The sequence below is a fragment of the Crocuta crocuta genome, unplaced genomic scaffold (genome assembly GCF_008692635.1).
Source record: "Crocuta crocuta isolate KB4526 unplaced genomic scaffold, BGI_CrCroc_1.0 scaffold338, whole genome shotgun sequence".
Classification (NCBI taxonomy): Eukaryota; Metazoa; Chordata; class Mammalia; order Carnivora; family Hyaenidae; genus Crocuta; species Crocuta crocuta.
The window spans coordinates 1,329,059-1,346,785 of record NW_027529183.1 but is presented as its reverse complement, the minus strand read 5'-3'; the positions used below and the strand labels follow the sequence as shown (position 1 = coordinate 1,346,785).

At 39.9% G+C, this 17,727-nt stretch overlaps 1 protein-coding gene across 1 annotated transcript in view; it reads left to right on the top strand.

The window, feature by feature from the left end:
- LOC144226736 (lipoxygenase homology domain-containing protein 1-like) overlaps positions 1–17,727 on the top strand; it is a gene marked incomplete at its 5' end in the record, with an annotated part of 224,823 nt that overhangs the window by 135,264 nt on the left and 71,832 nt on the right. Inside the window, 1 exon segment of the mRNA XM_077758257.1 lies at positions 11,142–11,305. Coding sequence (XP_077614383.1) covers positions 11,142–11,305 — 164 coding nt within the window.

Genomic DNA, 17,727 nt, shown 5'->3' with positions numbered 1-17,727 from the left:
AGAAATACACTAGTAGTTTTATAGTTGCAGGAATAAGCTAGTTTATGGTGTGGAAAGAACCTTGGGATGTCAACTGGTCTGCTCTGATGAGGCAGTGTTACATTGTGGTGATGAGTGGCGAAGAGCAAACATGCAGCCCAGATTTGGAAAGTACGTGAGGCATGTTTATGTGATTCATGCCCTTCTATGTAACTGCAGTGGGGAAAAAAAATAGACCAATATGCTCTTTCAGTTTAATGGTAGAAAGGAAAAGAAGGCATCAACTGAGTTAATTGAATTTCATTTTGAGGTGATCAACAATAAATATAATTATGTACCATCATTACCTCCAGGCTGTTTTAATAAATTTCCACAATTGTTTAAGACCTGTTTCCCAAACCTGACACCTTATAAACATAAATATTTATAATTCATATAGGTAAAATGATTTATCATATAGGTAAAACTGCATTTCTGAGTTAGACTGAACTTGGTCATGAATAATATTATTTGTACGTTGCAGGATTGAATTTTCTGTCTATTAGCAATGCCTTTTATATGACAGTTAGAGTTAGCCATTATCGTAAGCCAATAAATGAAATTCCAATAAATTTATATTATATAATAATAAACATACTAATCATAATACTAATAAATGTTCACATGCTTTTTGAATGATCTGTGAAGGCAGCCACATTATATGTGAATGATGATGCCTTTTCTTGTCCCAAAATGCTATCTATGTCTGTGGTACAATGTGGAATAGAAGCAGTGGCAGATTAATAGAAGCAGATGGCAACATTAATAGTGAACTCATATAGTATTTACTGTGTTGGGTCTCAGTGTTTCAGATGTTTATTAATCCTCACCAATAACCCTTGAGATAGACAGTATCATTATTCCATTTACAGATGGTGAAAGTAAAGGATACACAAGTTTTTGTTTTGTTTTGTTTTGTTTTAACTCACATAAGGTGACACAGGTGACAAATAGCAAATTTAGAATTTGAATCCAAGCAGTTTGATTCCAAGGTCTGTACAACTCTTTTTAAAGGCACTCCTAACTGTCCCTAGTCATTAAGAATGTGTGTGTTTATGTATGTGTTATGTGTATATATCATCTGTGTCTTTGGATTTATTACATTGTGTTGTTTTTCTAGCTGATTAGGCTCTATTTTTAGATATTTAGCTTTTCACCTTATTCCAGACACAAGTGAAAAGATATTTTCAGCTCTCCGGGAGATTATTGTTATTTTTGTTTTTATCTTTATTAACCTTTCTTTGCCCAGAACCTTTGTAGAGACAGATCGGGTTTCTACTGGAATTCCTTCGCTAATGAATATTTGGAGCCCAACCTTTCACTAATGGTGTAGATGCTTTTGGCTTACTTCCAAAGTCTCAGGTCCAGCTCCCAGCCTTGTGTGGCCCCAGCCCCCCAGCCCCTGGCCTGGGTGTTGACATTTCTCTAAGTGCAACTCCAGACTTAGCGATTGCTAGCGACTTAGAGATCAATTTCTGTTGATGGCCCCTTTACTACTACTACTCTACTACTACTACTACTACTACTACTACTACTACTACTACTACTTATTTTATTTGACAGTGGGGAACTTTTCTTACTTTCTTGGGAATGAAGTAATGTACTAAAAAGTTTTTTTTTTCAATTTATGCAGAACTTAGTGGCATTATGGTGACAGGGCTTTATAAATATCATCCAAAGACACTGGCTCAGGAGTATCAGAACTTTGTCTTAAGTCAAGCAGTAAATGAAAAGAACTGGTATTGGCATTCAGCTCTTAAGCATTATACATACAAAACTGCTTCCCTTTCAAGGGCTGAGTTTCCTACATGCTCTCAGGGGTTTGTGACTTGAGGGACTGTGAAACTCTGGGAGCACTCATTTACTTATAGGCAAAGCCAACTCTCTGTAGCATGATTATTAGCAGCTTGACAGATCTTCTGGATTATTCAGATGTTTTCTCTCTTCTCAATTCTGTTTTCTGTTCATGCCTTCAGGTCTACCCAAAGAGTGTCTGCTCTAGGAAAGAAATTGAAATATAGTTATTGGATTCACCTAAACATAATGAAGAATATAAACTATTTAATGACAACATCATGCATTCCAAGTCAAGTGTAGATGGCTTTGAATTGTTCCCTGTTCTGATTATTTATGGCACAGTTTTTTGGTAGTTGTGTGGATAAAGAAGTAACCCCCTGAACTCCTGTGTTAGAACCTTCCACCTGTTTGGTCAGTCTCATTTTCTGGATAGAAAAATAAGCTGTGGGCACCTGAGAACCTGGGTGGGTCTGAGGGGTCAGTGCTTCAGATAAGTGCCCATGATGTATGCAGCAGAGAGCCAGAGAAACCACTTCTGGAATTGCCTCATCATGCTCAAGTTATATAGCCTGAAACCTGGTTAACAAATTCCAGTGGGGCTAAATGGGAAAAGAGTAGTCAATGTGGGACAACACTTTGAAACCAAAAGGAAGAAGGTGATGTCACAGGAATTCTCAGCCAAGGCTAGATATTAGCTGTGACTTACTGTTTGGTGCCCAGAACTTTCGATGTGGGTCTGCCAGGAAGAGTTAAGTGAGCAATCAGGGAAACGATGCAATGTTTCCATGCCCCTTGCTTGGCTTTTGCCTCGTTTTGTCCTGACAGGAAATGGTCAGTGTTTGGATAGTCATTCATGCTGTATGGATTCTAGAAGATTGCTCATCTCTTTTCCTGACTGAGATAAAATACCCATAATTCAACGCAGTAATTGAATATAATGGATTTGACACTAAAACAATAATATGATCCCAGCATCCTCAGAATATCCAACAGATAGGCAGAAACATTACCACAGAGAGCCTACTCTCAACCAATTTATAGTTGGCAATATTCCACATAAAACATAGTGCAGCTTGGGATAAAAATGGGAATAATCAAGTCACTCTTAATCTGAGGCAAGGTTTTTCAACCTTGAGACTATTGACATTTTGAGCTGGATAATTCTTCGTTGAGGGGAATTGTCAAGTATACCAGAGGATGTTTAGCAGCTCCCTCAACCTGTGCCCACTAGATGCTGATAACCCTCAGCCCCCAGCTGTGACCATGACAAAGGTCTCCAGGCTTCACCACCTGTTTCCTGGGGGGAGAAATTGCCCCCAGTTGAGAACACTGACCTAGAGAATAGTGATTCTGTTGGAAAAGGGGGCTGAGGAATGTTGCGATGGACAGGTCTGCAAAAGTAGATGTGGAGGGCTCTATTTGCTAAAACTCTGTAACGCCATTTCCTCTCCTGGAAACTTGCCAAATCCCCCCATAAAAAGCTGTAGTCAGGGGCGCCTGGGTGGCTCAGTCAGTTAAGCATCCGACTTTGGCTCAGGTCATGATCTCACAGTTAGTAGGTTTGTGAGGTCTGTGAGTCATCAGTAGATGACTACAGCAGTAGAATTGATAGAGGCTGGTTCACGTAGAGGGCATATGTGAGTCAAGACATGCATTCTGTAATTGAGGCTCATGAGCTGCTATCCTAAGGACACCAGTGATGTGGTTCTGAAGGTAGGTTTAGACCCAGTAGGTTGCTCGGAAGCCACAGCATGAAGTACTTGAGCGTTGTTGGCAAATATCCAAAGAGGGGCAAGCTAAGGTTCCTGGCCATGATAAGGTAGACGACCAGTAGGGGAATTTGAAGGGAATTGGGGACAAGGACAAGGCAGAAACACCACTGATGAGAATCTGGAATCTAGGTTGGTGATGGCCTCAGGGAAACTGAGGCACCCTGTACAAGCTTGACACTCAGCCATTCTGCTATTCAGCCTGTCAGGAATCGAGATTGAAGTGGAATAGAATATACTACACAGAGAGGCAGAGGATTCACGGTAAACCTGTGAAGAGCAGTTCTCCTAACTGGGCAGTGACTTATAACCAGCTCCAAGATGCAGGGAGGCTACTGAGCATGCGGTTAATGGTGCAGATGCTAAACCTTGACCGCCCCGCTTGCTCACTGCATTGCTTGAGGAAATCTCTGCATTTCTCTGTGCCTCGGTTGTTTCTTATAAAATAGAAGCAATAACAGAAACTACAGGGGCTGCTGTAAGGATTAGATAAAATAATAGCTATAAAATATGTAACCAGAGCCTGTATCCCTCACATACCCAGTAAGTGGTAATGTTTAAGCTTCATTTTCCCTTGTGATAAAAGATATCAAAGATCTCGAGCATCGAGATATCGATGATCTCGGGGGTGGTCCGATGGCCGGAGCATTTGGGCTGGAGCATGCAGTATACCCCGCGGCCATCAACTCTCTCTAGTTGCAGATTCTTCTGTATTCACCCCTGTAAATTGGGGTGTCCTTTGCCCTGCCACACAGCAATAAGTAATGAACAAGGCCATAGAAATGGCAAACCATTTACCCTAAACCAGTATCAACATAGAATATATAATAGATTCACTTCTGATAGTGTTTGATGATTTTTCCTCAGACTTAAAGTGAAGAAAATGGAGTATTGTTTGAAATCATTTGATTCTAGGAAGCATAACTATTTCTAATTCTGTATCAAATTTATCCTCACTTCTGTGGTAGTGAGCACATGATTTCTCTATTGCTTTGTATGTATAATAGGATTAATGATAGTTGTCTCTTGGAAGAATAAAAATATTTGTAAAGTACTGAAAAAATTAAAAAAAATCTCATGATCTTCTTATGAGGTTGCATTTTGAAGAATTTGTGAGTCTATATACATAGAATTGTTTGGAGATAAAATTATCGAAAATTAGGATAAAGTAATAATTGGTCCTATTTATAATATCCTTGCCAAATCTCATTGAAATATATTAACACGCCCTTCAAAATTTGGGTGATATAAAGTCAATACTTTTTCTATTTTCTTTGTGCTAATAACAAGACCAATTATGAGGCAAATAACAATGTCCTTGTCCTTTGTACAAAAAGACCTTAATGACTGAAGTCCTAATCAGAGGGACTTGTTCTTTGTTGAGAAATAGTTATATATTGTGCTAGAGCATTCTTAATGCCTTGCATAGCCTTTCTCACACATGCAGTCTTTGCCTTTCAAAATATCTCTTAATGGATCCCAAAATATTTTATAAGTAGTTCACTCTTTCATTTTGTTTCAGAGCCTGCTCCATGCCAGGGGTTGTACTAGGCACTGGGTTTTATACAGACACGTAAGACCCAGACTTGTCCTTTGAGGGGCTTACCATCTGGGTGGGTAGACAGGGGTAGGAAGGCCAGAGAGATGGCTCTTGTGTATAGATCTCGGCGTTGAAGTGCGTTCAGGGTCCAATAGAGATATGGAGAGGAGGGTTCTTTCTAGTTACTGGGAGGTGTGTCTGGGAATGCTTCTTGGAGGAAGTGATTTCCAGGTGAAGGAAAAAGCCCTTCAAGATAGCTAAAGGATGGTGCAAAGGAAAGTGGCTGTGTGAGAGAGACTTCTGAGAGGGCAGAGGCTGCTTCGTGAGGGTGCTGTGGGCAGGGGGTACCAGTGTTAGGAACAGAGTTGAATTAAGCATTTGACCAGTGTGCCAGTCCATAAGCAATGTGAAAATATCTCCATGGATGTAAAGATGGAGAAAGTTTTATTTGTGCTGACTTCTCTCGAGGAGAAAAGCGAATGTGAGTAGAATAGAATTCTTAGATTCGTCACCTGGAGTCTGGGAGAGCCTCACAGGGCTTCGTGAGAGGGGGGATCAGGTTCACTAAGGGGGCTTCTGTTCCTGAATCGTCTCAGTCCCCCTGCGTCCTTCCCAGTCACAGGCTCCACCTCTCCACCAAGCGAGAGCCAAGTACACGCTTCGTGGTGCATGTTGGGTTTGTTCTTCTTAGTCTGTCTTGGTCTGCCTGTGATTGTAATCAGAGCAGCGGGAGGCTGCGATCTGCAGACGTGCACAAGGCTTTGTCACTCTCACTGCATCTTATTATGTCCTTCTCTGTTAAAGCAGGTGTCACACGAGTATGCTTGCTGTCTGGTGCTTCATCGGACCAAGCATGCCTGGCCCATTGTTTTTTCCTGCGCGTTATGATAAGTTAAGGTTGGCAGCTATGAGGAGTGTTTTTCCTCACTATGCCGAAATAACAATTGCACGGTCAGAGCTTAATTCACATGCATCCTCCTTACATTTCTGTGAGTATTCAGTGGGTAGTTGCCAAGTAACTGAAAATGTGTCTAGACACAGATGTTTCTATATTCAACAACAGGGTCAATTTCTGAGCTACAAAGCTGAATGCATGTAACCTCTGCAACAAGAATACACAGAATAAGGTCAATATAAGTTGTTAAGATCTAAAGAAGGGCTGTGGAACTTCACTAGCTATAGGGATTTTGCTCACCAAAATAACTCACTCGTGCCTTCCTGAAAGTCACCCTCCAATTAATAAGAAAATGTTGGAGAGGAAACAGTTAACAGTAGACTTGCAATCTATTTTTTCCCTTTTTCCTAGGAAATGAAGGAGATGCATCAGTCAAATCCCCCTGCATACATGCTAAGAATAAGACCTCCTGGTGGAAACATTAATGGTATTTCTAAGTGAAAAGATAACAGAGGGCTCTTAACTCGGAGATGCTTTCAGCCGCTCTTCCAATTTTCCGTTGCTTCCTACGAAACCGCCCTGAAACTTAGTGGGTCAAAACAGTAACTGATTACCGATTACCTTTCAGTGGGTCGATGTGGCTCAGTCAGGTGATTCTTGCTCAGAAACTTGGGCTGACTTTAGTCCACTAGTACTGCATTTGCACCGACAGCCAAGGCTATGGCTAGCTGGACTTTCAAGATGGGTCACCCATTCCACCGGTGGAGGACACTGGGATCTCAGCTGGAGTTACCTTCTTCCTTAAGGCACCTTCCCATGTGCCTTAGGTTTTCACAGCACAACTCCTGGGGTCCAAGAGGAACTGTCCTGAGAGCGTGTCTAAACAGACCCAGACCAATCTCGATTCACAAGGCCCAGAATGTCACTTTGCTGCATTAGAATGGTCAGGGGCAGCCCAAATTCAAGCAGGGAGAATAGACTCCACCTGTTAGTAGAGAGGGAAAATGGTCACTTTGCAAAAGGGCAAGTGGATTGGGAAATATTGGTCAGGCCTTTAAATAATGCAGCCATACCAGGCCTATTCTGTGTAGATTGCCTATTGTCAATGAACCTGGTATTTGTGGAGTGGAGGAGACATGACTGGAGCCTGGGATGTAAACTGGGAAATCAATGGAGTTTGATAGCTGTGCTTGCATTGGTTAAAGCTTGCATGTGAAGTCTGGGCCAGCACATGTTCTAACTCAGGACATTTCTGAGTTCTATCGATCATACAGGGCAGGAGCCAGCAAACTTTTATGATAAGGGGCGTGATACTATGCCTCTTAGGCTTTGCAGACCATATGCTCCCTGTTGCAACTACCCAGCTCTGCTTTTACTGCACAAGAGCACCCATGGAAAATACATACACAAATGACCATGGCTGTGTTCCAGTGAAACAAACTACAGAAACAGGTAGGGGGCCGGATTTGGCCAGTGGGCAATAATATGCCAAGCCCTAGTCTGTAATCTCTTCAAAGGAAGAATGCTTAGCCTATGGCTTGCCAGTCAATGATCAGTAAATTTGGTATTAGTTCAGATTTATAAACTGTCAAGTGTGGGTTAATAATCTGACTCACATTGGGGCGCCTGGGTGGCTCAGTCGGTTGGGCGGCCAACTTCGGCTCAGGTCATGATCTCACGGTTCGTGGGTTTGAGCCCTGCGTTGGGCTCTGTGTTGTCGGCTAGCTCAGAGCCTGGTGCCTGTTTCGGATTCTGTGTCTCCCTCTCTCTCTGCCCCTCCCCTGCTCTCGCTCTCTCTCTCTCTCTCTTTCTCTCCTTCTCTCTCAGAAATTAAAAAAAAAAATACTTTGACTCACATGACGCTTAGAGAGCTTTTTGAATATCTATCACAATGCTTGTACATAATATGGACACTTAATACTTGTAAATCAGCTGGTCGACAAATACTAGTTGAATTCTAACTGCTGCCATACCATCATATCCTGAAGTTCAGGATTTTCTAGTTCAGTTTTATCTGTACTGATTGCATTTAACTATGTAAGAATAGTAAATGACAGAACCCATACTTTTCATTGTTAAGGTGGAAGCTCCTATTAAAACTTACTTTATTATGGACAAGAAATTTAAATTCATTGTTGGGTTATTTAGAGATCATAGAGCATATCTAGACTGCACTTAAAACATTTTTAACACTGAAGAAAAATAATCCTCCTAGGATGTAGTGTCCAAGAAAAATTTTCTTTCTTCTGTAGCAGGATTTCTTCCAATGGAGGCAACTATTATAGTATCTTTCCAAATTTAAGCTTCTAGAGTCACTGAAAGATAAAATGGGGCAACCTGAGATAGATGCTCAGGGATGGCTTAGAGCAGTCAGTCAACAATCTTTTTGAAACCTTTCAAAACACTGGTAAATATAAGATAAATATTTAGATTTCAGTTACATGGGGTTTTCTTTCTTCCTTTGGGAGCTTTGAGTTAATAGAAGTGATTTTCTGAAGGGGTTAATAGATGACAATATTTTGGGGTATGACTCCTTGGAGTTGAACAGACAGCAACCCTAAGGAAAGAAATAAAAGAGACACATAGAATATCTGAACTCATGTTCTTTTGATTTTTTGGTAAAAATAGTTTCACAATAGAAAATTAGAGAACAAAAACCTTGTAATTGTGACACATAATAAGAGATACAAAAACTATAAACACATTTTTAGCTCTGATAAAAATAAACTCTCACAGGGCAGTAGAGCTTTTAGTTTAAATATAGACTGATTTTTTCTCTCTGTTATTTTCTACAAATGTTTCTAACTATTTTGTATTTTAGATAGTGAAACATAATTCTTAGAGAATTTAAATGATCAGATTTTTAAAAGTATACTCTAGAAAAGACTGGAAAATAGTTCAGTTCTTTGCAGTGGTGGTAAAGAAAATCATGCCCAGAAGAATGAAAATTTTAAAAATCACCACAGCTGAGAGACTCTTGAATACTGAGAACAACTGAGGGCTGATGGGGGTGGGGGAGAGGAGAAGGGGGGCGATGGGCATGGAGGAGGGCACTTGTTGGGGTGGGCACTGGCTGTTATATCAAAAGCAACTTGACAGTAAAGTATAAAAGAAAAAAAATCACCGCAGAAGACATTTCACTGGTTACTCCACTTTTAAAGCTCCTGATGTGGTGAAATGGTAATTTCAAAAGGGAAGAATCCAGGAGCATTATATAAATCAATGGCTTGTTGTTATTTGTCTCTGTTTCAGTAAACAGGAGATCCAAGCTGACATGCAAACTCCTTTGTGTCCCTCTCCCTGTGATGGCATGATACAAAAAGCTCAGGGCAGGCCCAGATGGCAGGGGAAGGAGATAAGGACGAGATAGGAAAGAAGATCTAAAAACAGGAAAGAGATCCTTTAACTTCTTGAATTATGCATCAAAGCGCAGGTGGAAAGCCTTCTCTATAAGAATTAATATCATGCTGGGATTCTCAATGAGAGTATAGTTTGAAATGTTTGTGTTTTCTATTTTCCCACTGAAAATGAACTGAAATTCCTCAGAGCAAACTTGCCACGGGGGGAGGTCGCAGAGTGCACCCCGGGAGTTGTGTCTCCCCTTTGGCATTTTGGTACCGAGGCTTAATGAACTTCCCTCTTTATTAACAAATGTAACATGACTCAAAATCTGCTTGATGCAAGTTTTGTCAAACTGATTGGAGATGTTTGAGGGATCTGTGCAGATGGATTAGGGGCTGGGAAGAGTGGCATTATGTAAGAAAAGGAAAGACAACCTCTGAGTGGAGGACTTACTGAGAACTCAGATATTTAGAATGGTGGTGGGTCTTCATCACCTTTTGAAAATGGAGTAAATACTCACTAGGCAGTATTGAGGAGGCTTTGAAAGTAACAACAAAGACATCTTTAAATTGTCCTCACAACCCAGAATCAGTTGTGATGAGATGCGTGCCCTACGTTGAGGTCTAGGGGACAGGACTGTCCTCTGTCTCACTTGACCACATGGTATGGGCTTCACTGTTTTGGGGTTGATGACGTCGTTGTTCCAAAGTGCACCAAATGATGAAATAAATACTGTCTCGATTTGTTTTCCCATCTAAATCTATCACAGAACAATTGTAGATCGTTGACAAAGATATTTTCTGTCATGCTCTGCTTGTTTCACCCCCTGTGCTGACAGCATCGCCATGACCCGTTCAGCTGACGGGACGCATGGTCTTTTCTTCAACATCTCCCGCCCAGTTCTGCTAGGCCCCACATACAGTATTTTCCTCCTTAGTTGTTGGTTCCTTGCAACCCTGAGAGGACACCAGCAGATTTTCCTGAAAAGATTTTTAGCTCTTCTCGTTTTATTTTCAGGGTTTCCACCTCCTCACCACAATTCTGCTAGACTCGCCAAGCCCGGTTTGACCAGGCTGTTCCCTAGTGCAGATCCTGCCTTAATGCTGGGTTCTCAATATGTCTGCCACCAGTTCCCACCCGAAGGTTTGACAGTGATAAACTCCTAAACCTTCGGGGCAATCACCTGCTACTAAATGTTCCCAGTTTAACGTTTTTCCCTAAAATATCTGCTGTCCTATAAAGCTTACTGCTTATTTGCTTTGTGATTAAAATGCTCTATTATTTCTAAGACTTTTCCACACGCCAGTTGCCAAAAGGGAGTCCATGATTAGCAATGATTTTAATACTTCTTGATTTCACAAATTATTCATTTCATAATTAAGCAGATTAAGTAGAACTCCTCATTTCCTAATATTAATATGGTTTTCTTCCACAATTTCTTTCTATTTCATTTTATTTTATTTTATTGTCTCCCTCCCTTCCCTTCCCTTCCCTTCCCTTCCCTTCCCTTTCTTTTCCTTTCCTTTCCTTTATTTTATTTTTAAATAGTTTATTGTCAATTTGGTTTCCATATAACACCCAGTGCTCATCCCCACAAGTGCCCTCCTCCATGCCCATCTCTCCCTTCCCCCCACACCCATCAGCCCTCAGTTTGTTCTCAGCATTCAAGAGTCTCTCATGGTTTGCCTCCCTCCCTCTCCCCCACTATTTCCCCCCTTCTTCTCCCCCACTGTCCTCCGTTAAGTTCCTTTTTTTAAAAAATTTCTTTTTTCCTTTGCAGAAGGAGATTGGAAGGTGACCGTTGTCACTGGGGATCTTGAAAATGCCGGCACCACAGCAACAGTATCCCTGTACGTCTATGGAGAAGTGACATGTTCAGGTCCTATTATTTTGGGATCTGGGAAATACCAGCTGTTTAACTCTAGCAGTGCAGATATATTCAAGGTAAAATTGGCATGCTATGACTTGCTTGCTAAGGTGTAGTATGATACACATTCTCTAAGATGGAATAGACCATTTTCGTTCTGATATTGTATTTGCATTACATTTTCTTGGCAGACATGAAATCTTCTATCCCAAGAGGTAATAGGAGTAGAGATGTAAATGGGTGTGGTAACAGGGATATAAGATTTTTTGTTTCTTCATCATTTTTTGTATATAAAGGTAAAAAGTATATGAACTCCAGAATATTTTTACAATCAGAGTGGAAAACTTTACTCCTAATTCTACCATCAAGCAATATTTCCATTGTTGAATATCTTCTCTAGTCCTTATCCATATCCATTGAGTATGATGGCTAAGACATGGTCTGAGGAGACAAATGGCCAAGAATTAAATGTTGACTTAACCACTTACTGACACGGTGACCTTGACAACTGCTGTGTGCCTCCATACCTCTTAGCTCAAGGGGTTATCACGAGGCTTAAAATGAATTCGTATATGTGACATGTTTAGGGGCCCCTGGGTGGCTCAGTTGGTTAAGCGTCTGACTTCAGCTCAGGTCGTGATCTCACGCACAGTTCGTGAGTTTGAGCCCTGCATCAGGCTCTGTGTTGACAGCTCAGAGCCTGGAGCCTGCTTCTGATTCTGTCTCCCTCTCTCTCTGCCCCTCCCTGCTCATGCTCTGTCTGTCTCTCTCTCAAAAGTAAACATTAAAAAAACGTTTTTAAAGTGTTTAGTGCAGTACCTAAAAGACTCAATAGATGTTTACTCTTAATATTGTAGCAAGCAATTCTGTTGTCCCTTATTTATGTAAGGGACTACACAGTCTTCTGAACCATAATCTTTATTGATCAAATATGGAATATATGAAATTGGCCATATGCTATAGTTTTTGCTATTGTTGGACATTTAAATGGCTTTAAGGATTTTATTATTATAATGTCATAATGAATGTATTTTTACCTTAGGTTCTTTTTTTTATCTAACCAAAGCCTTTTATCTCCATATGACAAATTCTGAGGGATGGGATTACTTTTTTTAAAAGTTTATTTATTTATTTTGAGAGAGAGAGAGCGTGAATAGAGTGGGGACAGAGAGAGAGAGAGAGAGAGAATTCCAAGCAGGCTGTGCATTGTCAGTGCAAAATCTGACATGGGGCTCAAACTCACGAACTATGAGCTCACGACCTGAGCCAAGATCAAGAGTCAGATGCTTAACTGACTGAGCCATCCAGTGCCCTTGAGATGGGATTACTCTTGACCCATTCTGACAAAGTGCTGATACTTTGTAAAAGTGTCTAATTTGTATAGCACAGTGCCTGGAAGGACATAGTAAGCAATTGGTAAATTTTAATTGTTATTAAATAATTACTACAACCCCCCCCAAATCATGGTATTTATTTCAGCCATGCATAGTGCTTAATATCTTTTAATTAAAAATATTTAGTACCTCTTTTCAAATTGCAGTATGTGACTGTGGATCTGTGCAAGTTATCTTCATTTCTTAACATTTTGTTAAAATAGTTTTATTGAGATGTAATTTACATACATCCATCCATTTAATGTGTAGAACTCATGATTTTGTATATTCACAGCATTATGCAATGATCACCACAATTTGGTTTTAGAGTATTTTCACCTTCCCAGAAAGAAAGCCCAGACCCATTAACAGCAACTCTCTATTCTCTAGCTTTAAGAATTGAGTATCTATCCTTTATTATCCAGTATTATTATTCAGTATCTATGCAGTATTCCATTATATGAATATATCATATTTTATTTGTCCACCCATCGGCTAATAGACCCTTGGATTGTTTCTACTTTTAGCTATTAGTATGGATAATTCTTATGAATAATGCTGCTATGAACATCCATGTGTAAATTTTTATATGGTTACATGTTGTACAATAGACTCTTGAACAACACTGATGTGAACTGTGCAGGTCCACTTATATGTAGATTTTTTTACAGTACTATAAATATACTTTCTCTTTATGATTTTCTAAGCATTTTCTTTATTGTGAGAATACAGTATATAATGTGTGTGACATACAACATATATATTAATTGACCACTTAGGTTATCAGTTAAGGCTTCTGGTCAACAGTAGGCTATTAGTAATTAAGTTTTTGAGGGAGTCACAAGTTATATGCAGTTTACCACGAGGTTGGCACCCATAACCCCTGCATTGTTTAAGGATCAACTAACTGTAATTTCTCTAGGGTAGGTGCCTAGGAGTAGAATTGCTGTATCATATGGTAACTCAATGTTTAACATTTTAAGAGAGTGATAAACTTTTCCAGAGTGGCTGAACCAATTGTACAGTCTCGCCAGCAATATACGAGGATTCCTATTTTTCCACCTTCCAACAGACATTTGTCAGTTGTCTGTCTTTTGATTCTAACTATCCTAGTGGATGTGAAGCGGTGTCTCATAGTGGTTTTGATATTAAATCTCTCTAATGACTAATTACGTTGAGTAGCTTTTCATGTGCTTTTTAGGCGTTTCTATATCTTCATTGGAGAAATGTCCTTTCAAATACTTTGCTCATTTTAATTGGATTACTTATCTTTTTACTAATGAGTTTAAGAGTTCTTACATAGTCTGGATATGAAGCTCTTATCACATATATGACATAAATATTTTCTCCTATTTTGGGGGCTGCCTTTTATTAACTTTCTTGATGGTGTGGGTTTGAATTACTTCTGGTGTCCTTTCAATTCAGCCTAATACATTCCATGTAGTATTTCTTGTAGGGTAGTTTCTGCTAATGATGCATTCTCTCATTTTTCTTTACCTGGGAATGTCTTAATTTCCATATAGAATTCCTCCTTGACAGTTTTTTTTTTCTCAGCTCTTTGAGTCAGCTGATAAGTCAGCTTTTAATTTGATAGAAGCTTCCTTGTATATGATGAGTTGTTTTCTTTTGTGGTTTTCAGGATTCTTTCCTTGTTTTGGCTTTCAGTGGTTTGACTGTGTTGTATCAGGATGTAGACTGCCTTCCTGTTGTTTTTCACAGCTAACATGGTTGCAAGTTTGCTGGCGTTTAAGGCTATTGTAGAGCGGGGGAGAGAAAAATGGAAGTAGATCAAGTTACAGTACATAAACCCTTCTGTTCTTACCAAGATTCATAGTGTCTATTGAACAAATGCTTTTCAGATTGTTGAAAGTCTTTGATTAATTTCCAGAGTTCTTGAAAATTTTATTTCAATAATTTTTGCCATGCTTTTATGGAGGGCCTTAACACACCATTCTAGAAGTCCTGCACTGTCCCTTTTTTAAAATCTTTATCATATTTTGTTCTACTTTATTGAAATTTCTATTTCTCTGTGAAATCATCTATTTGTGACTGTGATTTTTATTATCTGCCAAAGATAAGTAGGATCTGGCCCAATATAAATGTGACTTTGAGCCTATGATATGTCATGTGATTAAATCCATGAAACTTAAGAGCCACCAACCAAGTGGTATGAAGACATTGACCATCTCATTTTTTTAAGGTTATTTATTTATTTTGAGAGAGAGAATCCCAAGCAGGTTCCACACTGTCAGCACAGAGCCTGAAGTGGGGCTTAAACTCACAAACTGTGAGATCATGACCTGAGCCGAAATCAAGAGCTGGAGGCTCAACCAACTGAGCCATGCAGGCGCCCCTTGACCATCTCATTATTGTCAGAACAGTGAAAATCTTTATGTTGTGTACCTGGTTCATGTTGTGTATGGCAACGTGGGACAGCCGTAATGTTTTCTCGACCCAATCATAGACCTTGAAGGAGAACTTGCTGGCAGGTGATATATAGAGTAGATAGATGGCTCTAGCATCAAAAAAGGGCTTGCAAAGTGATGTCAAGCTTTGTAGTAACTTTGTTTGCTACCCTCCATAGACTAGGGAGTCAGCCCTGTGGGAGCACCTGAAGTGTCACAGAGAACCAGCCTAAAGGAAATGATCCATCCTCAAAAAATGACCAGAAACAAAAATCAGAGCAGAGTTTGTCATAGCAGGAAGTTTGAAGACAGAGAGGAATTTCTAGAACACAGGGACTGGACTTCATTTAGTTGCTAACTCTTGAATCTTATCCACTGACTGACATAGACTAGATACTCATGAATATCTTTTGAAAGCATGAAAATTTAATGAAAACGACTTGGCTGAAATGTGTTCAATATTTGCTGCTTTCTCTTGAGCACTCATTGTTGATTTTCCCTTGTGATCATTTGCACCTTGGAGGCATCATAAAGGCATCCCATGTATCTTGTATGTTTATTATTTACTTATAAACCTGCCTAGAGATTTAGCTGAGCTTTTTATTGCATTTTTGCAAATTGAAACACTAAGTAGTGCTCTGTGTTGCTTCAGTAAAGTTGGTAGTGAAGCCCTTCACTCCTAGAAAGTGGCTTCCTGCTTCTAGTTTACTGTTTCATGAAGCCAATTGATTTTGTAGATGAGTAGATTTAATATTTATTATGAGCTCATAGGGCACTTGCACAATCATTTGAATATCCCTTATGTTCCTTGAATAGAATGTATCACACATGTTTGCCTTTTAAGAACAATTTATATCAGCAGGACTTAGAAGACTTATATTTGAGGGGCGCCTGGGTGGCTTAGTCGGTTAAGCGTCCTACTTTTGCTTAGGTCATGATCTCGCGGTTCGTGGGTTCGAGCCCCGCGTCGGGCTCTGTGCTGACTGCCGGCTCAGAGCCTGGAGCCTATTTCAGAGTCTGTGTCTCCCTCTCTCTCTGACCCTCCCCTGCTCACGCTGTCTCTCTCTCTCTCCTAGAAATAAATAAAAATATTAAAAAAAAAAAAGAAGACTTCTATTTGAGCTCCAACTCTGACCTTTACTGTCTAAGGATATACGGATAAACCACTTAACATTTCTAAGCTTTAATTTCCTCCTTTGTAAAATGGGTACAATAATACCTTATAATGTTATCGTACAGATTGAAAGAGTTAAAATTAAAATGCTTTATAGAAACACTTGACTTTATACTCCTGAGGCAGACTCATGTTCCTGCCCACAAATTGAGGTTGTTTTCCTGATGGGGTGGGATTTAAGAAAAATCTTCAGATGAATGAGGGCAGGAAGGCAGCTTGGCAGATGGTTGGTAGGTGGCTATTGCTGGCATGGGAGGGTCTGCGTAGAGACACGTCTGGAGGCTGGAGTAGGAGGAAGGAGGAGAGGGAGCCAAGATTAGGTTGGCTCGCCTGGAGTAAGGCAGTGAGTATGTAAGTAATAGGAGGAATGTTTATCTTAGGCCTTTTCAGTATTGAAAGGTTAGATATTCATGTGGAGCTACAAATGATTAGGCATTAGCTAAATGGATGCTAGCATGTCATTTTGATTTTGGCACATCTTGGTATGACTTTCTTCTCAATTTTCACATATGAATTCTTATCCAGAAAGGCCAGTAGAGTTGCTTTGCTTAACTACAGAATAAAGTACAGAAACCAAAACCCCAATACAGAATAACCTACAGAAAGTGGATAGCCACTTTTCAGAGGGACCAGATTTTCTCAGCAAAAGCTAAATACGAAAACAAAAAGACTATTGGCCTCAGATAGCAAACATTACATATTAATTGGAGGATTACCAAAAGAATATGGCATGTCCTATTGCTTAGAAGGCAGAAATCTTTGTGGACGAAAAGTAAAAGGGCATTAGCTGATGTCTACTCTGAGCTAGATGTCAGATATTTAGTAAACCTGGAAACATGAAAGAAAAATCCCTTTCGCTGACCCCTGTCTCTTGACCTGGGTGAAATTCTCTTCTTCGCAAAGACCAACACATCTGTGGTCGTGATCACAGCCTCTTCCGTATTTCATGATTGTATTTCATCAGCCATCCTTGTTCTTCCTTGCATCCTCAGAATGACTCTACTTAATCCTTGCGTTCAATCTACCCATATGCTTACATCTTCCCTATTCTAAAAATAACCTTCAATCTGCTCTTAAATTACTGACCTTTGCCCTCTTTGCAGCCCTTTTAAAATACTGATTATCCTTGTTGCTTCACCTCTTTCTCTCCCCATTCTCCCCTAAGTCTCTTGTGGTTTGGATTTCACACATCACTCTATTTAAGCCATGGTTTCTAAGATCATCAGTGAAGTCCTNACTAGTTGTTATCCCGGGTTGCTGGTCAAGGAATTATTAGGCAGGTGGCTGGGTAGTGTCATGATAGGGGTCGGTGCTGAGATCAGATTTTCTGGATTCAAATTCTAGCTTCTTGACCACCTTATCTGTAGGAAGTGTATAAAATTTTATGCTCTATAAAATGGGCAAAAATAATTGCACTTATTTAAGAGAGTTGTGAGGATTATATGGGGTACATAAAATCAATATAAAATGTTCAGCACAAAGGAGGGCACATATTCCAAACTCACAAATTTTGAAATGGACAAAAGAGTTTCAAGAAAGAACAGGTG